Here is a 24,772-nt window from a genome sequence, read left to right as displayed (position 1 = left end):
TTAGACAAAATACAATCAAACGAATAAAGTTGCACATGCTTATGTTGTCTGTCTACATATTTAACAAAAACATCCAAAAAGGTTCACACCTAGGAACCTTCATTCAGACATAATTGCTGACCACTCTTAAAAAAGTGAATGTCTCTAAAACACAAAATAATGAAATGACACCAATCATCACATGGCATTTACTAAATACTACTACTATAATTGCAAGTCAAAACACATGCAGAACACATTCCATCCATGGCATAGTTTTTTTAAAACTTTAAAGTTGAACCACCAAATAATTATACCATTCAGAATAAACCTCCCTCCCCTAGTTATAGTCATTCTTACAACACAACTGCAGAAAAGTCTATACTATATAGCAGACAGAACCTGATGTACACAAGAAAAAAACTATAGACAGACAACACTTTATATGTAAAACTACTACATTGACATGAGATAGAAAAATATGTATAAAGAAAAAATAATTAATAACTGCATTTTGAGGCTAAGAGATCAGGTCAATTAATTATATTATATAATACAGAAGAAAAGTTTAGACAGCAAACTGCAGAAAAGTAAGCAACAAAGACAAACTTAAAGATAAGGACTTGAATGTCATCACTCACCACTCATGTAGCAATTTGACTTTCCAAAACCGTCCAAGAGTTGGACAAAAATAATTCGTGGAATTCAATACCACCAGATTCTCACTTGAGATTAAAAAGAAAAGTCAGCTGGGCAACTTCAGAAGTATTTTGTAAAGGATGATACACTGGCCTTTCCCAAATGGAGTGAGGGTGAGGCCAGACACAAAAAAGCGAATGATTCATCATTATCCTTATCCTTCCACTTCTGAATTCCTTTAATAATGCTCTTGCCGCTTTCTTGGGGACCCCTCAGCATATGAACACTACCTAAAACAAAGTATTCATCTACATAAGTATCTATATTGGTGAGAGCATGTAAATCTGTTAATACAACTCAGCATCTTCAGCTAATGATCAACTGTTAATTCCAGAGTAAAGGGACGGGAAGAAACTTAATTGTCAGTAACCAAAGCACTAAATCAGAAATCCTGTAACTGCAATTTCGTTTTTTTTTTATGTAGCAAAGACGAGAAAGATTCACCATAGTTAGCATACTGCTCTTCCCTTTTTTATGTTTCTCTCTAAAATTTTTGGTGCCATAGGTATATACAATCATGCGGATTTAAAAAAAAAGAACCATAACCATATACTGATAGAAATCTTGAGAGATCAATTAAACCTTTATCAGTGTAAGTTGAAGATGATGGATCCACAAAAAAATGAAAGAAATCCTAACTGAAAACTTTATTGAACCCTTTCAAACAAGACCATCAAACTGAATTTGACTGAATCAATAAACATTACTTGCCTGCAAGCTTGCTAAACCTTCAATAACTCTTGGTTGTCAGACCACAACATTAATGCTGACAAAAGAGCCACTGTAGCAGTTTCAACTCGTAGACGATGTGGTCCAAGACCAACAGAAGTTGCCCCAGCCTCAAGAATCATGTTTAACTCTCTCTCCGTGAAGTCTACAATGGAGTGCGTTCACAATAATTACATACAAACGAAAAGAAAATTATAAATTAAAATAAATATCTGAATGTTGTATGTAAGATTGTCTAGTATCCGCAACCTATTCTTTGGTTTTGGTCCAAATTCTTTTATCATAATTGTTTTTCACCACTATTGAAGGACTCTTACTTCTGGATAATGAGGACAAAACAAGAGAGTCTAAACTCACTTCAGCTTGCAAAATTGGACTGGTGCACCCATAAGCGATTGTAAAAGCACCACAAAATGTGAAGCCAAATCATCACAAAACAAACTCTGCATTGTACAAAGAAATTCCTGCAGTGCGAGAAAGATAAATAGGGTTTGTGGTTAGAGTTCGGGTGGTGTATGGATGGAGAGTGTTGTTCTAGCCTAGCAAAGTGGATATTGGAGAATGGAGCAGGAGGTTGCATGGCCTGTTGAAGCAAAAGGGCTAGCATTGGCAATCTATGTTTTTCATTCAATTATTGTCTGTCTTCTTCTTTCCTTTATACTAGATTTTTCCTTTCCCCCTCCTAAGAATTTATATAGAATCAACATTATGGGTACTCTGCCAGTTTTTGGATAAAGATGAGTATTATACTAGCTTCAAAGGATTCTCCTATTACTTGAAATAGAAAAGCCTCTTTAGAAGTTAAAAGGCCAAATGAGCTTCAACACAAAAATTATCCAAAACTGGAGCTTCACATTAAAACACAGCCTAGTTTTATAAGTCATCTACCCAAAAGATGATTACTTTTACTAAAAATGTTCGGGCATATATGTTCCTTACACTTGTCATCAGGATTCTGGACAATGGACTTCTTCAGATAATCAAATAATTGACTTATGACCAACAAAAATAACATCAGCATAAAGGCACAAAATCTTGGGCATAGACCGGAAGATGAGGAAAAGCTGCAGAAAGATACTAACCTCCTTCCGGTCCAATTATCATCAGTCCAGTTGATTCTTTTTTGATGGAACTTAGAGCACTAAATACTGGTTTAGCTTCTGCCGTGGCAATAAACGAAAGCTTTGAATTTTTAACCTTGAGCATAAGTGGCACCACAAAACAAAGAAAAGAAAAATGAGTAAGTTCTGCAAAGAGAATGACCCACAAATAGTCTTAAGGATCTCCTATATGCTGTTCGCTTTGAAAAAGATTTCACTTTGTGGGAGGAAATTAGAAAAACCAACTTACAAGGGGTAAAAGTCCACCAATTTTTATAGGAGGATTTAGAACCATTTCATGCAACCGTTGGCCTAAAACAAAATGCTGTTAATGTCAAAACATAACACAAGCACCCACAAAGAAAATTAGTGCACAAAATAAATTTTGTATCAGAGTGGAAAAGCTTACATTGTTTAGCTGCAGCAAGATTGACACGTTGTAATCTATCTACACGATTTTCTGATATTGAAGGAGACCGGTCCGTCAATAAGGGAGTCACACTACAGGCTCCTAGCTCCTGTGTCCATCGAACAAAGAGAGTGAACAAAAAAGTTGCTGAAAGCTTCAGGAGAGACACAATATTCACATGGGCAATTCATACATACTGTACATTTCTCCACAAGCCAATCGGCCCGGCCTCCCTTCAGAGTACCTAAATTGCAGGAATTTACTGCACATTATGCAAGGCAGAGAAATGATCTATAGACAACACCAGTAACCATGCTCATAATCACTCACCGAATGCAGCATAGACATGCCACTGTGTGTTATGTGGAGATACTGACTTTGGATTCTCGAGAGCCACAATATCCAATCCATTCTGATCAATGTTCTGTATACAGCCTTCAACTAATCCTCCTTTTCCATCAAATAGTTCTACCCTTGCAAATTGGGCATCATGAATAGGTAAAATTAACTCAGTACCATTGTTAAAGGATTATATAGAACCCCAGGCACCAACTATGTTTCTTATTCTAGGACAACCCTTTTGGCTTATGTTAAGACGGAAATCAACAACTACTTGTTGAAAATCATATCCTTCATAGAATTGACAGATCTAAAATCTATATTACGAAAATCCAAAGTGGACAACCAGATTGAGAACAGGGGAAGCCGGAAAGGGAATACAAAACGCTTCTAAAAGATAATAGGAAGTTGGCGAATTGAAGGTCATTCACATTCCTTATTCAAAATAAAGCAGCAATTGTAATGACACTTTTAAACAAGCCATTCTCATAGTTTGCAACTTGCATACTTAAACTATGCACATAATTGCAACTTGCATACTTTTAAACAAGCCATTCTCTAGGACACATAATTGTATATCACTGTTAAACATCCAAGATATGTTGTGAGGCAATACCTATCATGAATTCTCAACCTCAAGACCCTAGTCATGTGCCAAAATTCATCACCTTTGACACGAACAACGCCATCCTGCATTCTCAAAAGCCATAAAGACACCATAGCTTAGCCTCTTAAATCATCTGGTCCGAATACAATAAAAATAATGCTACAGAAAAAAAAAAGAGGATACAACTACCCTCAAGTCTAAACTAGTTGGGGTCGGGTATAAGATCCTCATTATCCACTCCGCTCTATCTTAGACTCATTTGATTTCAAATTACCTATGTTAACTTCAGATAGCCGGCATTCATTATGATAAAGACAGTTATAACATCAAGAATCCTACACTAGAAGAATTTCAGTTTATCGTTTGACAACCGGCAACTGAAGCGCATGAAAGTTCGAATGTTTCTTGCAGAAGCAATTGGTAGTACATAATACAAACCTAACCCTGTTGTTTTCTCAATAAAATCAAGACCCCATTATTTAAAAACGGACAATCCTTGGAAGGATACAGACATGGCTTAGACGATAAATCAAGAACCCCATTCTTTTTTCAATAACCGGCTTTCAGTAATGATAAAGACAGTTGTAACATCAAGAACCCTTCCCTAGCAAGAATTTCAGTTAATCGGTTGACAACAGTCAAATTACAAGCAAGAAAGTTGGAAATGTTTGTTGCAGAATCAATTAACAAACCCTGTTCTTTTCTCAATAAAATCTAAGACCCCATTCTTGAGAAAAGAAAAACAGTAGGAGTGAGAGAAGAAAATGGACATTGCCTTGGAAGGAGGAAGCTTATCGGAGTAGAATCGGGGAAGACCACCACGAGACTGGTTAGAAGAAGAAGATGATGAGAATGCCCGCAAACTGTTTGTTGTTTGACGTGAACGAGACAACAGATTGACTAGCCAAGGACTTGAAACAGAGGCTTGCATTTTAGTCGAGCGCAATAAAATCTCTGCGCGGGTGGCTGCCTACCTTTATATTCGTTTTGTCCTGATTATAACACAATAACTTAAAACGGAGGATTATTTTTCTTTTTTTACAATAATTTATTAATTTTAATTTTTTCAACATGACATGTTTAAAATTAAAGAGCAACTTTTATATATAGCAAATAAAAAATTCATATTTGTATGTTATAGCAAAGTTTGCATAATTGCGCTTTGTAGCAAACATAGAAACTGTACAATTCGTTATACATACATATACATAAAACGAATTGTATTATTATAAGTGTATAGAACGATTATATACAATTTGAATTTGTATAAAATGAGAAAGAGAGAAAGACAAAAGAGACTTGACAATGAATATACATTTGAATCGAATTGTATAAAACGAGGAAGAGAGAAATTAGATACAATTTGAAAATTGTATAAAATGAGAAAAAGAGAAAGACAAAAGAAACTAGGCAGTGGAGTATTTTTATTGTATAATTATAAGTGCATAGGACGAAAACATATGTACTTGCATAAGTATATACAATTTTCTCACGCATTATACAAACAGAAACACAATTTATACATTTCGCTTCTGTTTGTATAAGTGAGAAAGGCGAGGGTGCGAGTGGGATTTGAGAGAGTGGCGAGCGAGATCTGGAAGAGGGGAGAGAGGGGAACAAAAATATATGTATTTATACAATTTTCTTTGTTTTATACAATTAGAAACACTTTTTATACACTTGTGTTTGTATAAAAAGTGAGGAAGCGAGCGAGAGATTGGAGGAGAGTGGCGAGCGAGATATTTGGGAGAGAGGCGCTTGACAATTTTTTGCAAACGTTTGCTATGGGCACAATTAAATCAAACCCTAGCTACTCCATTTATTTATTTATTTATTTATTTATTTTTTTTTTAAGGTTTGAACCCAAGTTGATGAGGTGGTAGACCTTCTTTTTGTCAATTGGGCTATTTATTTTAGGTTATTAGTTTGCTATTATATACAATTTTCCCAAAATTAAAGGTGTAAAATAGGCGGGTTGGGTTGAAATTGAAAATACTATAATGGATCGAGTAGGAATCGGATTGAGTCTTGACCCGCCCAAGTTTACTTTGGGCTCAAATGGGTTGGGCTCAAATGCGCTAAAAAACGGGTTGGATCTTGAACCCATAATTTGACCCGATTAATTTCAATAATTTAACATATTGATAATTAACTTTTATAATCACAATTTGAATTTCCCTAAAAAAATTGTTAAAAAAGTAACAAATTGATAGATAAACCCCAAAAGATGTTAAATATATAATAATTTATACTTTTAAATATAGAAACATACCTAAATAAAAAATTTAAAAAAGGGGTGAAATTGGAGATTGAATTGGGCCCAATTGAGAATTCTCCTCAAGTGGATTAAGCTTGAATGAGTTGAGATTGAACCCAATTCAAAATTATCTTGAGCCCAACCCTTAAAATGTTGGACGGATTGAGCTGGTTATATATGTTTCGGTTCATTTTGACACCTCTATTTAAAATCAAGTATCTTAGTACATTTTAACATAACATTAATTTAAAATCATGCATTTTAATATATTTAACATAACAACTACAAAATTAAAAATTTTTCTTTTATCTTGTTAAATTTCATGCAAAGGACTAGAATATTTCTGTGAATGGAATCATTTGAGTTTTTAAATCTCAAGTGCTAAAACCATTATACGTGGTTTTAACAAGCTTACAAAGAAGTTTTACAATGAGGTTATTATTGCATTTAAAACTCAAAGTATGTATCATATAATAAATGATGATTTGAGCATATTATCTGTTGATAGTTCTGAACCTTTTTTTTTATATATATATATTCATGCCATTTTTAATAACGACTTAGATAGTCATTTAAAAAGAAGAAAGAATATATTATTTTGCCATTCTTATTCTCCATAAATAATACAAGTGTTTCACCACTAATTAATACTACTGAATATTGTATGTAAGAAAGATTGTCTAGTATCCGCAAAGCTTTTCTTTAGTTTAGGTTTCAAATTAATCCTTGTTATAATAATCGTTATTCACAACTCTTGAAGGACACTTTCATGGACAAAATAAGAGGGTCTAAACCCAATGTTTTTGTTGGACACCATGAGTTTGAGAACAAAATATAAAGGTTAAAACTAGTCAAGCGATATATCTGACAAGGTTAATATGATCCAAGAAAAAAAGAGAGTAAGTTGTCATGCCATCAAAGTATAATAATATATCTTTCCTCTTTCTCCTACACTTTCAAGATACCCTTGGTTAATGCATCTCGAATGTTAAATGAAACGAATACAATTGAACTTTTCTCTTTATTGTCAAGCCATCACATATCGACAAAACAATATACTATAGTACTATACTACACCCCATTTCTCCAAAATCTTTCACTTGATTAAATGATAAGTAATTTTTATATTTAAATATATACTAAAATAATCTTTTCTTCCTATACTCACGTATGTTTTTCCACAAACTGTGACAACAAAATCCACTAAACTCAACGGAAATAAAACCCAACTATCAAGTATGCACATTAATTTCTTCACCATGGTCCTACACAACATGTAAATTCTCTAGACAAGCAACAACTTCTTTCATATTTGGTCGTTTCTTTGGTCGATCTTCTACACAACGTTTAGCAAGTTCTGTTATTGCAACTGCATCAAGATGACCAAAACCTGGATCACCCACAAAACTTTGGTGGACAAGTGAACATCCGGGCTTGAACTCCTTCAAGGCCCATAAATCAAGTACCTCATTATCTACGGGGTTTCCTTTCTCAACAACTTTTTTGCTTATAAAGTTTAAGAGCAAAACACCAAACGCAAAAACATCAGACTTGACACTGAATGTATCTGCAAAGTATTTGACAAAGTACAAACATGGTTATCGGGTAACGAAAAGAAGCTTAAGCAGGACAGATAAAATTAATAACAATCTTAGAGTCTTGACTTCTCAAGTTAAGTGGCACATGATTTTTTATTTTATTTTTGGAAATGCAAAAGAATGAAACACATCAAAAATTACAAGAATAAAATGAAACCACAAATGAAAAGGGAACATAAAAAAATAGAAATCAACAAAAAAATCTATATAAATATATAAACAATACTTTAATAAGCTCTCCCCATCTACACATCTGCAAATTATATCACACCAGACCAACCATAACTATTATTGTTTTGTGAAACCCAAAGGGTATATTTATTTACAGTGGAGAGGAAAGGAATGGAAGAAAAGAGAGTGGGAAGGATGATTCATTTGAAACACAACAATAACAATATACCCGGTTTAATCCCACAAGTGAGGTCGTCTACGGAAGGTAGGATATATGTTGACTATACCCCCTCCTCCCCATACCTTTGTGGGGTAAAGAGGTTTCCAATAAACACACTACACATGAACACATTACCAAAAAGGCTAGAACGAAAAAAAAAAAATAACGGCAACAAACTAGCAAGGTAGACGACCAATGAAGCATTCATTTCAAACACAAAACTACACAAATCATTAGCCTCTTTTCCTTCTATTTTTTTCTACATCCCCTCATTTCAAACATAACGTCAGCTTCTATTAAAACGAACACAAGGAAATTGAGGAGAACAACTCAAAGAAAACTACTGAGAAATGTCTCAAAAAAAAAAAACTCTCAAGGACATAAAATTGTGAGCACCTCTAAAGAAAATATTACTTTCAGTATCATGTGACAATGAAATAACACTATTTTTTTCTTTCTTTTATGGAAGTGTTCTCAGCACCAACTTATGCTTTCCTCCACTGATCCATCGGATACTTCTCTACCCGCAATCCCGCGCATAGATACCGAATAGCGGGTAGCACTCTGTCCACCATATCATTTGATGCAACAATAAAAGTAACACTAATTCGCTAGAGTTCTATTTAACGGAAACAAAAGAAGAGAACTCGAGTCGTACCAGTACCACATTGAAATATGTATGAATCGATGTAGCCATATGGAGCACATCTCATATCTGATTCATTGATTGTATTACCGAGAACTCCTCCAACAATCAAACCCAACTCAAACATAATTGGCGTGAAATCCTAGAGAGATGAAACGCAAAACATCTTCAGGCACTCAAATTACTGAAATACAAACATAATAGAATCTTGACAACCAAGAATATTGAACAACAAAATGAAATTGCAATATTGTACCTGGTCAAGCACAATGTGATATGGAGCAAAGTTGCGAATGAGGTATTTCCTATCATGCAGATAATTAAGCAAGCGAGCTAATGTAAGGGCTGTCCTAACTCTCAGCATCCAATTGAAGTCAGCTGAAAAGTAATAGGAATGTCAACTGTGTCTCCTATGAATTCTTGGATAAGGAGATTCACTGCATGTCATGTCTCCTCCCCACATTTGTATTCTGGTAATAATATAGCTACTTTGCCCTATTAATGACTAGAGTTTCTTTGCTCAAAAGACTCACTATTGCCTTGGTTTGAGCCCAAATATAGCTATAGCAAACGTACTTAACAGCAGCAAAATAGATAAAAGATGAGTAAAGATAGAAGCACACCTCGAGTAATTAAGTTCTCCAAAATATCATGTGGATTTAGATCATAAACAATACCCAAGGTCTCTTCCTCTTCACAATATCCAATCACTTTCACTAAATTGGGATTGCCCTTAATCCTTGGAGCTTGCAAAAATTTCAATTCATACTACGGAAGCATAAACGAAGAAAAGAGTCAGATAAGGTAAGGAAGGAAGACTATGAGCTTGCACGTACACACAAACCTCGAATCTTTCCAGTCTGTCGTCGCCTGTATATCGAAATATCCATTTATCAATACCTATAATCTTGACAGCGACATCCTTGCTAATATCATCAATGACCATCTTCCCACGATAGAGCTTTCCTAAGTTGGTGACTCCAACAAGATTTTCCGGAGAAAATTGGGCTGTAAATCGACTTAGGTCCTGGGATGTGAGTTTATGAAGTTCATCTTTCACGGGAAAATCCTCCTCCTCCTCCTCATCAACTGGGCCTTTCTTTCGTATGCAAGGCAGATTGATGCATCCTGGAAAAAACAAGTGAGAAAGAAGAAACAAATACACTATGTATTCAGTATCAAAAAATCCCATTTTTGAATTTCTGCCTCCATACACAATCAAAATAAAAATAAAATTGCAAACAATCAAAATAAATAGAAATGTAATTCTATATACAGGAAAACCCTAGAAAAGCAAATAGATAATTTGAGATAACTACATAGAGATGGAAGATACCCACCAGCAAAACACCGGCGAAACATGATTCTTGAAACAATGGCAATCACGGGAGAGACGGACTTCACCGACAATGGATGGGAATCAAATTCTTTTTCTTTTTTTTTTTTATTTAGAAAAGATATTAGGAAATATATTGGGCTTGTTTTACGCCGGATCGTTATTTATTTTGTATATAGAGATTTAATTTGATAAGAATGGAGTATTTGGTTTGGTGAGTATCGTGTTTCGATCGAGAAAAGAAATTGGATAATGTTAATTAAAAGCAGATTATTTTTGTCGATTTGGTTTTTCATTCAATAGGTGATTAGTTTGTAGGCATTGACCATTCAAATAATTTCATTTTAACAAAATAAATTAAAGTATATAATATATTTGACACTATTCTTAAAAAACAAAATTAACAAAAATCTCTTCTCGAATACATCATTACTCTCTCTCAAATACGTCATATCACTCTTGTTCATCAAATAATGTATCATTCACAATAGAAATTAGATAAGTTTTACATAATTTTGCCACCCCTAGTTGATCCTAACATGTCCAGTTGAAGCAAGAAGAGAATATATTGGGCAAGTACTAAGCCCAAGGAGGCAGAAATGGGCCTAAATTAATTATTTAACCAAGCTTGTTGTGCCTTTCAGTACTACTGAATAGCATAAGGGAGTTGATGTTACCAAGTTATTTTCACTATCAAAAAATTCTTCTATTGCGATATGTACAATACAAAACAATTTTTTCATATTATTAATCCAATCTTATCAGTAGACATCTTATATCACAGATCTCTTTTGCCTTGTTTAGTAGTCTAACTGTAACAACAATACTTTGAACACCAATAATGCTTGACATCTTTAAAGCTTGTGCAGCCTATAGTACTAATTTTAGATTAACAGGAAAAAAATGAGCCGCAATTAAAAAAGGACAACAGAATGCAACACTCAACGGTACCATGACTCCTTCAACTGAACCCCCAAGCGTTGCTGAGCATATGTTAATATTCCAACAGCTGCCTGAAGATGTCAAGCATGATTAAGTTTAATCACCAGAAAGTCAGTATGAAACATAAGTAAGCAGCAACAAACAACTAAGAAATCAAGACCTCATGTTGATGTAATTGATTATTTATATGGATTAGAGCTTCAACTACAGCAACAGGATTCGCATACCTCCTATTTGAAAGTGCGCCTTCAGATTCCGTTTCCTTGTAGTGTAGGGCCTTTGCAAATGCTCGACACTGAGAGGAAGAGATCATTATGGATACTACTTAAGCAGAAGGTATATATCCATCAACTGCACAATGTTAGAATAAACCCACCTTCTCCACTAGGACACCCAGCAGACGGATATCTATAGGAAGGGGCATCTCTCATCATGTTCCATAAACTCCGCCTGGAAAATACAATTAGCCAAATTGAAATAAAAATTATAGTGCTGCGGCTTACAGAGGAGAGGACAGATTACTGTAATGGAATCATCATCTGGAAACTTAATCATGCTTGACATCTTTAAAGCTAGTGAGTGCAGCCTATAGTACTAATTTTAGATTAACAAGAAAAAACAAGCTGCAATTGAAACAGTAAAACAGAATGCAACAATTAGCAGTAATGTGACTCCTTTAACTGAACCCCCAAGCTGATGAGCATATGTTGATATTCCAATAGCTGCCTGAAGATGCCAAGCATAGATTAGTTAATCACCAGAAAGTCAGAAACATAAGTAAGCTGCAACAAACAACTAAGAAATCAAGACCTCATGTTGATGTAATTGATTATTTATTTGGATTAGAGCTTCAACTACAGCAACAGGATTTGCATCCCTCCTATTTGAAACTGTAAGCATGAAGCATGCATCCCCAGAATACTTCGCAAGCATAGTTGATTGAAACCTGAAGCAGTTCTCTCTCCCTTGCACCCCTTTGTGGTTGAAGAAGCTCTCTATATGAAGAGGAATCCTCACTATTCACAACAGGAGGCACATGTGCACTGGCAAGTGTGGACATTTGCGGAACTCCATTGAAATTGAAAAGACGCCAATTTACAAGTGGGTCATGAACAAAGGCCTGATAAGAAAAAAAAGAAGACAGAAGAATGAAATAAGCTGATAAATTAATTCAGTAACTAAAACATTTACATCATTACAAGACAAATGACAAACTCCTCATTCAGAGCAACCTAAACATATATTCAAGGAATGAAACCAAGCATCTCAATCTGATGAAAGGCGTTCCTCTTTTCACTGTGAGTTCAATTTGCTGTAACAGTTACTTACTAGCCTTATAAGGTTTTCAATTGTTCAACATGGCAATTTAAGGACCAATAGATTCTAATTTTTCAATCATACAAGTCATTCCAACTCCAGTTGGATCCAAATCTACTCATTAGATAGATAGCATAGTCGTTATGAATCAACCTCGGCCCGACAGGAACTTTGACGTCACCAAATCAGTTATTGGGTTAAAAAGGTTGATTTGGGATCCAGGCCCAATTAGCAACTAATTTAAAAGGAAGAGAAGTTAGAAAGAGAGGTTAAGCATATTACGAAGAAACCGTGTGTTCCTCTATCTCTTTCTAGAATCTAACTTTCCATCTCCATTCTTATCTTTATCTTTAGTTACTTGTTATTTCGGTATTTCACTTTGTAATTTGATTATCAATGAATATGATTTTTATGTATTTGTATTGAGAATTCGAGTTCGTTTCATTGGTGCTTTCATCCAGAGGTCTTCAATGGAGGACCAAATATCTCGAACAATTGAAGATTCAATTAATGTCATGAAGGATACTTGGTCGAAGGATCTCGCCGAAATTCGTTCACTATTACAAGAGTTCGTTGGAATCCTTCCAACGAGTAAACCAAGTCCGGTGGAATTTCAACGATTCTGTGGCCAGAATCCAGAGTTATGGATTTCTCAGGCTGAACGCTATTTTGAGTTCCATGAGATTACAGAAAACCACAAGTTACATCTCGCATCGTGCTATCTCGACGGGGCAGCTTTACAGTGGTATCAGTGGCTTTTCGAGAACAAACAATTGGTAGATTGGAAACATTTTGTTGAGAAAGTGTTGATTCGCTTTCGTAAATGTCATCTCAAATTGCACGCATATAGTTTATCCAATCTCCAACAGTGGAGAAATATAACCAATTCAGCGTTGCTTAAAAGCTGTGAAGAGAAATCTGAACAAAAAAGTAAAATTGGTGCGCACAAGGTGTTTGACAAAAGATTAACTAGCAACTGTCCCACAGACACTCCAATTGAAAGGGCTGGTGAAGAATCTCCAAGTATGGATAGTATCTCAGTCGAATTGTTCAATGGACATCCCCAAGGAGAATCTTCAGGGAGGTACGTTAATGCAACTCATATTGACCGCGACTCTAATGAATCACAAATTCATAAAATTAATGTAACACCCCGTAGCCAAAACAGACTAAAAATCAGTTTTTCATAAAAATTTGCAGGTGCAACTGACGTGACCATCGACGGACCGTAGCCTGACCCACGGTCCGTCCTGCACAACCGTCGATGGAATCAGAAACTCCCAAACATCTCAGCCCAGGAAAATTGGTTAAGTGTTGGTCGACGGACGGACTTACAGTCTGTTGGTCAGACTACGGTCCGTAGTCCATGACCGTCGATCAAGACCCCCTTCACCCACTCTCTGACAAGAGCCACGGATGTCCAACATGGTCCGTAGATGGACCCACGGTCCGTAGGTCTGACCGTAAGATGGAATTAGCAGACAGTTATGGGAGAAGTGCAGTTGGGTCAACTTCAAGTGGTCATAACTCTTAGCACAAAATAAATTAGGTGTCCCATGACCTACCCACAGATAAATAATTGAATTATCTTTCCATAGCCACCGACCTTACTAAAACCAAACCTCTGATTAAAAAGTTATGCCCGTTTTAGTAAAGGCTTGTCGAACAGGCCCAACTGACGGACCAACCGATGGGGCGTGGATCCACCTACGGACCGTCTGTCCTAGCTGTAGGTTGGTCCGACAACAACTTTCTCAGGGGTCTTTTGAACCTTTTCCACTTCGTTTAAACCCTAATATACGTCGTTTTGACCCTAAATTATCAGATTTTAGTCAGTTTAAGCCTAGAAACATAATTAAAACATATCTAAGTCAAATCATTAAATCAAAACATAGAAAATTAGAAGCAAGAGAGGAAAAAAACCCAAGAATCCTAGTTCAAGAACGCCACAAGCTCCAGCAGTTCCAGCCCCGAAACTTAAGTATTTTTCCATGGATTTCATCACCAGGTATGTGGGATTTCATTAGTGGGTTCCTTTCACCCATTGGGTCCCTAGTTTTCAGTCAGTTTTTGATTCTCTTATCATGATTAAACCTAGGGTTTTAGAACTTTGATAGAACTTCATGATTTAGTTAAATATATGTTCCGAATCAGATTATCATGTTATTACTCAGATTATCGCATGAATTTCAGAACCCTAGCTTTGTATTTCTTTAGTTCTTGAATTACACATGCTAGGTCAGATATTTCAGTTATGCAGATATACATGCTTCAATTTTTAATGCATCATTATCAAATTAAATGTTGCATTCTCAGTTTGCATGTTTAGTTTTGAGCTATCCAGTATTTATAGAAACTCAAACATAATCAGTTAATTTACATAATTCATTGGGAGTAGCATAATACCGAGTTGGACTATGGTTTAGCGTACCCCAATAGTCCCAGAACTACTAGCCAAGTAGGTTGTAAGTCCCCTATGTGGGCAATCAGTTTAGTGATCACGCTAGCATGCCTTTATACCTTTGGCAGGGTATATTGCGTCCTCTCGATGGGGCGTATACATCGGACTCCACATTTAGCTCATGTGATTTTATTATCGGTTATTAGTAGCTCCCACAGATCAGTCAGACTCTCTGCATTGACCATCTATCAATATATTCAGTATTCAGTTTCAGCATGTTATGAATTGGTCATTGCATTCAGTTAGCACAAAAATTCAATATATTATGTTCAGTTTATTATACTTGTTTTAGTGCTTGTTCAGTTATGTTTTATTTCAGCTTTACTCTATCCTACATGCTCAGTACCTTCAAGTACTGACGCATACGTACGCTACATCTTCTCGTGATGTAGGTTCAGGTTCTTAGCATCCAGATCTCGCATAGATCGATTTCCGATCTCCAGTTCAGCAGATTCAGTGGTGATCAATCCTCATTCTCCGAGGACAACAGTAATGAGTGTCATTTCAGTCATTAGTTATTTAGATTCAGTTTTTGCTAGATTTAGCTGGGGCTTGTCCCAGTATTTCTAGTCCAGTTTAAAGACGCTTATTTAAGACAGTTAGTTTCAGCTTAGTATTGAGTTAGTAACTTCATTGTATTAAACTCATCAGTCTTCATATTATATCAGTTTTAACATATGGATATTCCCCATCTTTTCATAATAAATAATGATTTAGCTTCCGCATCAGTTTATTATATTTAGTATGCTCATGATCATGCCAACAAGGTTAGCTTGGAATCACTTGTGGTCCTAGGTTCCGTATTCGCGTCTCGGGGTAGCTCGGGGCGTGACAATTAAAACCTTGGAAGGTGTAATTCATGCGGATGAAGCGATGCTAGATATGGAGTTGAAAAATCTTACGGCAAGAAGAAAGTGATGAAAGTGCTCTACTGGTGGTGAGTGTAAGACATATTGCTTTTTCAATGAAATTTTACAGTCTTTGCAAGGGACGTCCACCATAGTTGTGGACGAGTTCAGAGAAATCCTTAAGACATCGACTTGTCAAATTGCTAATACTTTCATTGATCAATGTCTTTTAACTCAATTTCAAATCAACCTTGGTGTGACTACCTTCATTGTCCATGTTCATTGAATTTCATCAGACTTTGGTGTATGGGATCCCGGAATTAGTTACGAGTACCTGGTTCTAACACGTTTTAATAAGAACATAGAGACACATGCATTGTTTGAAGAAATTAGAAAAGCGAGAAGTTGTTTACTTGTGAATTTGTATGTTAGTAAAACAGTTGAAACGAAAAGTGATGTTGTGGATATTAGCAACATATTACTGCAGGCAAATAAAAGTCACACTAATGATTCATCAGTTGAAGGATCAAATTGTATGTGGTTTTGCTTGCATCCAACAACGCATGACTTGACAGAACGTTTGAGTTGTTATTTCACTATTACAAGTGAACAAAAATTGTCCATTGGGTTCTCTGTTGGTTATAGATATGATGAATCCAAAAGTCTTTCAATTGCAGAGATTGTAGACTTGTTAGTCCTAGATACAAGTTTTGATTTTAAACATAAAGATTATGTGGTCTACTTCAAGAAGACATTTGTTTGGCCAGATGTATTCTGTAATGTTCTTGGCTTGGTTGAGCAAATGATTGTTCCTAGGATTGGTTTTAGAAATTTTAAATCTTTCTCTCAGTCGGTTCATTTTAACAATGATCCAATTCGAGTCGATATGGAAGTGCTTGTTATTCCAGGTTCTTCATCACTTCTACGAATTTGTTACATGCCTCCGGAAAGTATCATCGAGAACCTGCAGATGCCACTGCCTTCTATACTTTATCACATGGCCAGGAGTTGACACAAAACATGTGTTTTGGTGTTGAGCTATTTTGAGAAATTGTTTTATGAGAATGCTCTATTTCCATCGTTAGTTTATCTCTATTCAAACCTTGAGGACAAGGTTCTAATTGAGGACGGGAGTATTGTTATGAATCAACCTCGGCCAGACCGGAACTTTGACGTCACCAAATCAGTTATTGGGTTAAAAAGGTTGATTTGGGATCCAGGCCCAATTAGCAACTAATTTAAAAGGAAGAGAAGTTAGAAAGAGAGGTTAAGCATATTATGAAGAAACTGTATGTTCCTCTATCTCTTTCTAGAATCTAACTTCCCATCACCATTCTTATCTTTATCTTTATTTACTTGTTATTTCGGTATTTCACTTTGTAATTGGATTATCAATGAATATGATGTTTATGTATTTGTATTGAGAATTCGAGTTCGTTTCATTGATGCTCTTCAGAAGATAGCATTGTCGAGATTCAAGATCATTTTGGATTTGAAAACAGTCCATTAGTGTACACAACAAAAGAGTTCGATACAGACCGATCAATATTCACGCCATTATGACCCCATACTGTAGCTAGAGAAAAGTATTTTAAATGGTAGACAGTAATGCCAAAATTTACCTCCATCATAGCCATAACACTATCTTTATGCAGTCGAAGAACTTGCATTACATTCTCACATGTTGACCGGAAATTTCCCTCTATACCACTGACCTCCATTACTTTTACAAGCATCCTAGTGAGACGAAACAGAACCTATACAAAAAAGTTTGTTAAACTAGCTATTAGTTTCTTTGAAGGAAAAACATAAAATTTCTGGTAAACCATTTTTTAACGTAATAATTTACCTTCTCTGGAAACTTCTCCCTGCTTCAAAACAATCTCCAAAATCAATATGCAGAATCTTCCCACTGCATGACAAATATAAATATATCATAACTTTTGTCATCAGCAAGAAAATGCAATCACAGAGTACACTGGTACCTATATCGGTGAAGCATGAGGTTACTAGGATGTCGATCGCCCAAACCAAGTAAGTATCCAACCTGGAGAAAGTCAACCCAAAATCAACAGATGTACGCAAGAGAAGCAGCTAAAAAAGAAAGTATCTCCTTTTTCTGAGTTTTACTATTCTCTCTTCCCGATTTGTAAGACACCAGTTCCATTTTAAGACGCTGGAAAAATGTATTGAAAGCCATTCCATCATTAATACTATTATTAAGGCTTCACATGCCAATAATATGAACTCTGATACTATGTGTTCCTTTATTGAACTAACTCAACGCCACCTATTTAAATTTCTCTGTCACCATTACTAACATAATAAAGAAGTCAGGTGACATTTTAAGTTTTTGACCTACTGAATGACATCACATAAAATAGGCTGAATGCTCTTATTGCTAAAACAGTATCTCCTCGGGTCAAACTAAGTCAAGAAATTAGTGAGCCTGACTAAGTACAGAAGCAACTTTTTGTGCCAAACATTGGTCAGAAAGCTAACTATTGCTCCTCTGAATTAAGCATTTTAAGATACAGAAATACAACACATATTAGTCATGCCCTAGCTGCAAAAAGTTCAGGTTCTAAGCTTCTGACATGCCTAATTCAAATGGCTGTAAAAATTATGATCATGCACAGGAAGATCATATCATCAAAGAGAGTTGCACCATATAAATGAGCTTATATAAAAGCAAAACTTGTGTGATTACTCTGGGTACTCCTTGTCATGTATAGTTTCCGTCAAATCCAAATACTTACAAGCGGAATTTCATAACACTAAGTGGGTTTCTCATATATATACTTATATATATATAGAGAGAGAGGGGTAGTTTCTGATATATGACTAGAAGCCTCCAAAGACATTCTTCTCTCAAATGAGAAAGGGAAAAGAAGAAAAAGAAAGGTTGTGCACTGTTAGTTTACTTGATAGTATTATATAAAGCCTGTAAACACAACCCAACAGACTTACTTTTCCTATATCAAACTCTCTTTTTTTTTTTTAATTTAGAAAAGATATTAGGAAATATATTGGGTTTGTTTTACGCAGGAACGTTATTTATTTTGTATATGGATTTATTTGGTTTGGTGAGTATCGTGTTTCGGTTAAGAAAAGAAATTAGATAATTTAATCAAAAGTAGATTATTTTTGTCGATTTGAGTTTTTCATTCAATGGGCAATTGATTTGTAGGTACTGACCGTTCAAAGAATTTCATTTTAACGAAATAAATTAAATTATATGATATATTTGACACTTCATTCTTAATTTTTTTTAATAAAAATCTGTTCTCGAATACATCACTATTCTCTCTCACATATATCATATCACTCTTATTTATTAAATAGTGTATCATTTACAATAGAATTTAGGTAAGTTTTACATAATTTTGCCACCCCTGAGTTGATCCTAACATGTCCGGTGGTCGCCATTTCCAGTTGAAGTCCGAGTGTACTCAGCCCAAGGAGGCAGAAATGGCCTAATTAACCAAAGATGGCATAAGGGAGTTGATTTTACCAAGTTATTTCCACTATCAAAAACTTCTTCCATTGCATAACAATTTTTTCATATTTTTAAGGGTACCTATAACAATGCAATTGGAACTAGAGCATTTTCGAAATAAGCATTTAAACTGTCATTTGGTTGGAGAACTAGAGTTCATTTTCAAGATAGCAAAATCATTCTCAACAATTGTTATAGTTTTCTTAGGGATAACTGAAGAGACTTGCGGCACAAAATTGAGAAGAAACAGAAAAGTAGGGTCAAACAAGGCAATATAACTGAGGTATGGTTTAATGTAAAGCAATCCCATGAGAAACTTGATTTAATTGGCATAAGGTTCTCAATTTCCTGTGCTTAATGCCAGATTCTACCGTTGGAATTCTGCCCCCCAAATTCATCTTAAAAACAGATTTATTCTATATATTTCTTTTCAGAATTATAGCAGTTACGTTTGGTGAAGCAAATAAAATAATGACACAATATTTTATCTCGGAAAATCCCAACTCACAAGGATAAAAACCACGACCTACACCTCTGTAGGATTTAACACCACTTTATTAAACTTCAAGTCTCAACAAAAGATTACAGAGCTATGTAACATAAGGAATTATAAACTCTAATTCCTAGAGAAATTATAAACTCTAATTTCTAGCTAAGAAATTATAAACTTTAATTTCTAGCTACCCAAAGACATAAAATTCCCCGGTTTTATATCTTTTAATGTTCTTCGAGTTCTACAACTTGTCAAACAAATTCTACTAACAAAACTCAGATAATAAACAAGATTCTTAAAAATAATCTTACAATTTATCCTCACAAATTGGCAACACTCTCAATAAGTCTCAAAACTCTCTCAAACCTCTTGATTGTGTTTTGACCTTCTATGTGCGCAATTTTTTCTGATGAAAATAGCTCACTATTTATAAATCAGAACTTCAACTAAGCCTTGTAGAATTCAATTTGTATTTCCCATCTCCAAATCCTTGTTGACTTCTACTTGATATTGTTTCAACGAAATACTACATATCAATTTCAACAAATCTTCGATGAACTCAACTTTACAACTTCTGCTTAAATAAGTAATAAGCAGACTTTCCTTGTTTAATAAGAAAACATAATGTCCTCAAATAAATAAGAAAGCACACTTACCTTATTTAAATAAGAAAACATATTTCCTTAAATAGATTTCTGCGTTGTTGAATTTGTACTAAGCCGCCAATTCAAACTTTTGTCTTCGCCACAACCGTTTCTTCGTTCTTGCTAAACTATGTCACCTCAAGCTATTTCCTTAAACAAGTTTGCTGAAAACCTGTTGACAACAGAATTGTTGAATCGTTGGACCACATTTTTACTACCTGTTCTTCTTATTTGTTACCAAAGTCAAAACAATGAGATTTAAAGTGTGTTTGGTACGAAGGAAAACATTTTCTGAAAATTGTTTTCTAATTTTTTCATATTTGGTTGGAACAAAAGTTTTGGAAAATATTTTCCGAATCAACTTATTTTCCTCAAAATTAAAGAAAATGACTTCCCTTCAAAAATTAAAGAAAATATTTTTCAAAATTCTCCTCCAATTTCAAATTACATTTTCTTTTTGGGAAAAACATCAATTTATTTTTAAAAAAAATCAATTTCAAAATTTTATTTTTACATATATGTAATTTTTTTATAAAGGTTGACACCCTCAACCTAGTGTAGCTACGTCCATGTATATGATCACTTTTAGATCATTATTAAAAGAATAATTAATTTGTAATTTTTTTAAAGTTGAACCGATTCAGAATCAACTTCAACCATGCAAATTTGAGTTGAAATTGCAACTTTGCATCTCATAATTTAAACATATTTGAACTTGAACTTTGAGCGAACGATAACAAATATTACCATGCAGATCTAAGTTTGAAATTGCAATTTCAAATTTCATAATTTAAACTTGTTTGAACTTGGACTTTAATAGACATGACGGAGCTAAAAATTTTAGTATGCAGATCAGAGTTGAAATTGCAACTTTGAATTTCATATCTATTAGTATTTATAGCAAGTATATAAGTTAACTTGATAGTTCAGACTTATTAATTATAAGGTAACTTCCTTGATGTGCTAATTGAGAAAAAAAACCATTTGTAGTTTGTTAGGTCCTTTTAACCCAACCAACATGTTACAAGTGTCTTTTACGTTTTCAGACTCAATTTAAGCTTAATAATATATTTTCTCCGTTTCAAAAAGATTAGTTTAGTTTGACTCGGAACGGAGTTTAAGAAAAGAGAATTTTTTTTTTTAATCTTGTGGTTCTAATTTAAAGGTATGTCAAATGTATCAATATACTCTTAATCTTGTGGTTTTAAACATGTTATGTAGAAAGTTAAAGTTAAAGTGTTACCAAAAAAAGTTATTTTTTTTAAACAGACTAAAAAAGAAATAAGGATCATTTTTTAAAGGGAAGAAATATCAAAACTAACATACGTTGCTCTTTCTAGATTATCCATCAAACGTTTTAATTTTATATTTATATGCATGTGTAATCAACAAGTTATTGAATCAAACCTAAATGGACTATTAACTATATATAATATATCTAGAGTATACTAAAGTAATGAATTAAACAACCAGTAATATAGAATACCAAATAGGCCTTTATACTGTTTAAGACATGATGAAGTAGTAGACATCACGAGACAACATAATAATTAACACTACTTCCATTTTGGTTTAAGATTCTGAGTCCCTTAATACAAAAGTCTATTTTATACTGGTTAAAAATATATATACTTTATCTCATCTTGACTAACAACACTTATTCTACCTCTTATATATCGTGATATCTTCACAACTCGTCACATCTTAATCCATCCATAAGAAAAAACTCATTACTAATAACTTACTAGGTGCATGACTATAATAACATAATCTGCCCCATCACTATTTCCCTTTCATAATTCTCTATACCTTTGAATACTTTCTCTAACTTAGGGCACTGTCACTACTACAACTCATGATCTCTAATTCATATTATCTTTTTGGGTAAAAATAAAGATACTTTCTCATAAGAATCTCAGGTGAAACGACGAGTATTACTCACTTTTTGCTCAAATGCATAATTCATATGAATACAATCGAATTTTAATATATGACTGTGAATATTGAATGGAAAAAATACCTTTTCTGATTTAAAAAAAACGAAAACTTCTTGAAGACACAAATTAAATAAGCGCGCACATATATATATATATATATATACACTATAAGAATTAATAACATATATATAACTAAATTTTGGGACGGAACTAGTAATTTTAATGAATTGATAAATCTAGATAGATCAAATTTTTTAAAAAAAAGGAAGAATAAAACTATATATTGAAGAGATGAAATTAAAAAAATAATAATAATTAAGGTTGCTTATGTCTCTGGGTATATATATAATCAAGATGAGCCTCTAATGTTCTTCTCATCAAACATTCTTCTTCTCCACCAGGGCCTTCACATCTATCCTCCACATCTTCTTTCATTGCTGCCTTATCCTGTAATCACATAATTAACATTTAAAATCAATGGCGAAGCCAGAAATTTTTAATTAAAATAGGAAGAAAATTAATAAATAAATAAATATACCTTAGTATGCTCCATCGGAGTAACATCGCGATAAGGCGCACGCACTGGACGGGAAGAAGCGCAAGTTAGCGCGAGAAAGAGGAGGAATGCTATCATACAAAAGGTGTTAAGTTTAGCCATATTGCTTAGTTGAGTTTTTTGGGGACGATGATGGATATATAGAGTGAGGGAACCAAGAAAGTGAAGGGACAAATGTTCTGTATTTAAAGAGAGAGATCTAGATACTGTAAATTTAGAAATTTCTAAATATAATAATCCTATAATTATCTTTTTTGAAAAAAAAAGAGAAAATTACGGAGGAATGAGCGAAATTCTAAGAAAAAGGATAACCAAATACAAAATTGTATTTGTTAGAAAATATTTTAATGTGTGACGATCTTAGTAAATACATATATAAATTTAATTAAATTTTAAAATAAATATTAAAAATCGAATAAAAAATAAAATAAAATAAAAAGAACTAGTGGATGTGGATGTTTGATGAAAACTTGTATCGAGAAGTAAATAGACGTGTGGTCAATGAAGAATGAAGCACGGAGTTGACCTTTTCCACAACCCGACATTTAGTGTACGTCAATTTCTATTTTTTGGTCATCCGACTAGTAACGATTAATTTATGTGATATATTTTTTTAAAAAAAATTTACTTATTTAAGTAGACACGGAGTAAAATCAAGGTGCGTACTTTGATTACTATTGGATTAAATTCATATAATAAAAGTAAGAATCATATATGTTAGAACCAAATATACACATAATTATTTAAGCTAAAATGATTAGAATATATATTACGAGATTTTTTTATTTGTTCTTTTGTTTTTTTATGTACGTTATGGCGTTTCATTTAATATAAATTCAGTATATATCCACTTTTGAAAAAATATTTTATTGGAATTTTTATATAATCAGAATTTTAATTTAAGATGGAACAATAGTATATGTCATCACAACGTATAGGGAAAGGCGAGTAGATAGGAAATGGTGAATTGAAGAGAGAGTGATGGAGAAAAAAAGATAATAATCAATATGGGTGGTGAAAAGGAAAGTATACATATAAATTTTAGATGTTATGTCGTGGATAGAATTTTTTTTCTCTTAATCAAAATTTTTAAATTAAAACAGATCAGCGCACAAAGTGATTTATCATGCTTAAACATATTTTTATATAAAAATTCTTAACGAATTATATGAGATAATTCTAAAATAATTAAATTTCAATATAAATATTAAAAATTAAAAATAAAATAAAATAATTTATTTTTGATGGACTATATATGGCAGGACTGCATGAGTAGTAATAATTAAAGTTTAAAATTTAGGCACGCTCCACAATGCACACATAATTATATCATCACTTACGATTAATTCTACCAGTTGACCAAGGACCACAGGACGTAGCTTACGTACATAAAAAAAAAATATCTACTACAATTAAAACTAAAACTATATATATATATATATATATATATATATATATTTATTTATTTATTTATTTTTCCGTGTTGCACCAAGAAAATGGTACCGTTCATTTTAGTTTGGCCTTATCTCCATCGGTGACTTCCTAAATTGACATTAATTTTTATTGTAATATCTTAACTAAATTTTATTTATTTTAAATATTTCATGTCATGTCTTGTTATATGATTTTAACACTTATTACTAATATGACATTAGGAGCTGCTGCGCTCTTTCTTGAATTGATTCATCTAAAATAACAATTTGTTAGGCATGTGAAATCTTTGTTAAGAAAATGAATATTAAACTAGCTTAACCATAAAAGCTAACTTCACGTATTTGTTCAATATCAGTTAGTTAAAACTATATAAAGCATTAATAATTTTTCCCCTCAACCAACATATATAGGACACTTGACAAAGGTTTAGTACAAAATGATGAAATTGCATAATTATATGTGGACCAAATTAGTGAGTGTAATGCGCTCAATATCAGCGCGTCGTGAAAGAAGGGGGTTGCAAAGTCACGATTCGTGTTGTTGCAAAGAAA

General features: G+C 33.7%; 3 protein-coding genes and 1 pseudogene across 7 annotated transcripts; 1 reads left to right on the top strand and 3 right to left on the bottom strand.

Moving 5' to 3' along the window:
• Nucleotides 1-507: 507 nt before the first annotated feature.
• On the bottom strand, nucleotides 508-4,839 carry LOC101260770 (uncharacterized). 4 transcript variants are annotated; one of them, XR_011213614.1, is made up of 10 exons: nucleotides 4,638-4,832; nucleotides 3,872-3,945; nucleotides 3,247-3,389; nucleotides 3,114-3,160; nucleotides 2,917-3,025; nucleotides 2,758-2,819; nucleotides 2,490-2,604; nucleotides 1,765-1,871; nucleotides 1,390-1,552; nucleotides 508-908 (listed from the first exon to the last, which is right to left on the bottom strand). XR_011213614.1 is itself a non-coding variant. In XM_004230632.5 (9 exons), the coding sequence occupies exons 1-8, from the start codon at nucleotides 4,791-4,793 to the stop codon at nucleotides 1,401-1,403; spliced, it is 858 nt and encodes a 285-aa protein (XP_004230680.1). In that variant the 5' UTR covers nucleotides 4,794-4,839; the 3' UTR covers nucleotides 508-908; nucleotides 1,390-1,400. The 4 variants fall into 4 exon arrangements, 3 of the variants coding, with proteins under 3 accessions (XP_004230680.1, XP_069149042.1, XP_010315172.1); XM_004230632.5 differs by lacking the exon at nucleotides 1,765-1,871 and having other exon boundaries at nucleotides 4,638-4,839; XM_069292941.1 differs by lacking the exon at nucleotides 1,765-1,871 and having other exon boundaries at nucleotides 508-904; nucleotides 1,386-1,552.
• A 2,284-nt stretch (nucleotides 4,840-7,123) lies between these two features.
• On the bottom strand, nucleotides 7,124-10,531 carry LOC101261072 (probable serine/threonine-protein kinase PBL15). The gene is made up of 6 exons (XM_004230633.5): nucleotides 10,095-10,531; nucleotides 9,599-9,882; nucleotides 9,378-9,522; nucleotides 9,011-9,132; nucleotides 8,767-8,896; nucleotides 7,124-7,686 (listed from the first exon to the last, which is right to left on the bottom strand). Exons 1-6 carry the CDS (start codon nucleotides 10,114-10,116, stop codon nucleotides 7,385-7,387), a joined length of 1,005 nt encoding a protein of 334 aa, XP_004230681.1. The 5' UTR covers nucleotides 10,117-10,531; the 3' UTR covers nucleotides 7,124-7,384.
• Nucleotides 10,532-11,625: 1,094 nt separating this feature from the next.
• Nucleotides 11,626-22,889, bottom strand: LOC101253735 (serine/threonine-protein kinase TOR-like; annotated as a pseudogene).
• LOC104645402 (uncharacterized) lies at nucleotides 12,430-15,531 on the top strand. 2 transcript variants are annotated; one of them, XR_011213613.1, is made up of 3 exons: nucleotides 12,430-13,433; nucleotides 13,550-14,357; nucleotides 15,203-15,531. XR_011213613.1 is itself a non-coding variant. In XM_010316869.4 (2 exons), the coding sequence occupies exons 1-2, from the start codon at nucleotides 12,820-12,822 to the stop codon at nucleotides 13,557-13,559; spliced, it is 624 nt and encodes a 207-aa protein (XP_010315171.1). In that variant the 5' UTR covers nucleotides 12,470-12,819; the 3' UTR covers nucleotides 13,560-15,531. The 2 variants fall into 2 exon arrangements, 1 of the variants encoding a protein (XP_010315171.1); XM_010316869.4 differs by having other exon boundaries at nucleotides 12,470-13,433; nucleotides 13,550-15,531.
• Nucleotides 22,890-24,772: the final 1,883 nt, after the last annotated feature.

This window comes from Solanum lycopersicum, chromosome 1, assembly GCF_036512215.1.
Source record: "Solanum lycopersicum chromosome 1, SLM_r2.1".
NCBI classification, from domain to species: domain Eukaryota; kingdom Viridiplantae; phylum Streptophyta; class Magnoliopsida; order Solanales; family Solanaceae; genus Solanum; species Solanum lycopersicum.
This window is presented reverse-complemented; position numbering and strand designations above follow the sequence as displayed.

Coding starts and splice junctions, on each gene's coding strand:
- LOC101260770 (XM_004230632.5), bottom strand. CDS start 4,793: ATGCAAGCCTCTGTTTCAAGTCCTTGGCTAGTCAATCTGTTGTCTCGT. Junction 3,161..3,246: donor GCATGTCTATGCTGCATTCG/GTGAGTGATTAT, acceptor CCTGCAATTTAG/GTACTCTGAAGGGAGGCCGG. Junction 3,026..3,113: donor GGCTTGTGGAGAAATGTACA/GTATGTATGAAT, acceptor CGATGGACACAG/GAGCTAGGAGCCTGTAGTGT.
- LOC101261072 (XM_004230633.5), bottom strand. CDS start 10,116: ATGTTTCGCCGGTGTTTTGCTG. Junction 9,883..10,094: donor GTTTCGCCGGTGTTTTGCTG/GTGGGTATCTTC, acceptor TGTTTTTTCCAG/GATGCATCAATCTGCCTTGC. Junction 8,897..9,010: donor ATCACATTGTGCTTGACCAG/GTACAATATTGC, acceptor TCATCTCTCTAG/GATTTCACGCCAATTATGTT.
- LOC104645402 (XM_010316869.4), top strand. CDS start 12,820: ATGGAGGACCAAATATCTCGAACAATTGAAGATTCAATTAATGTCATG.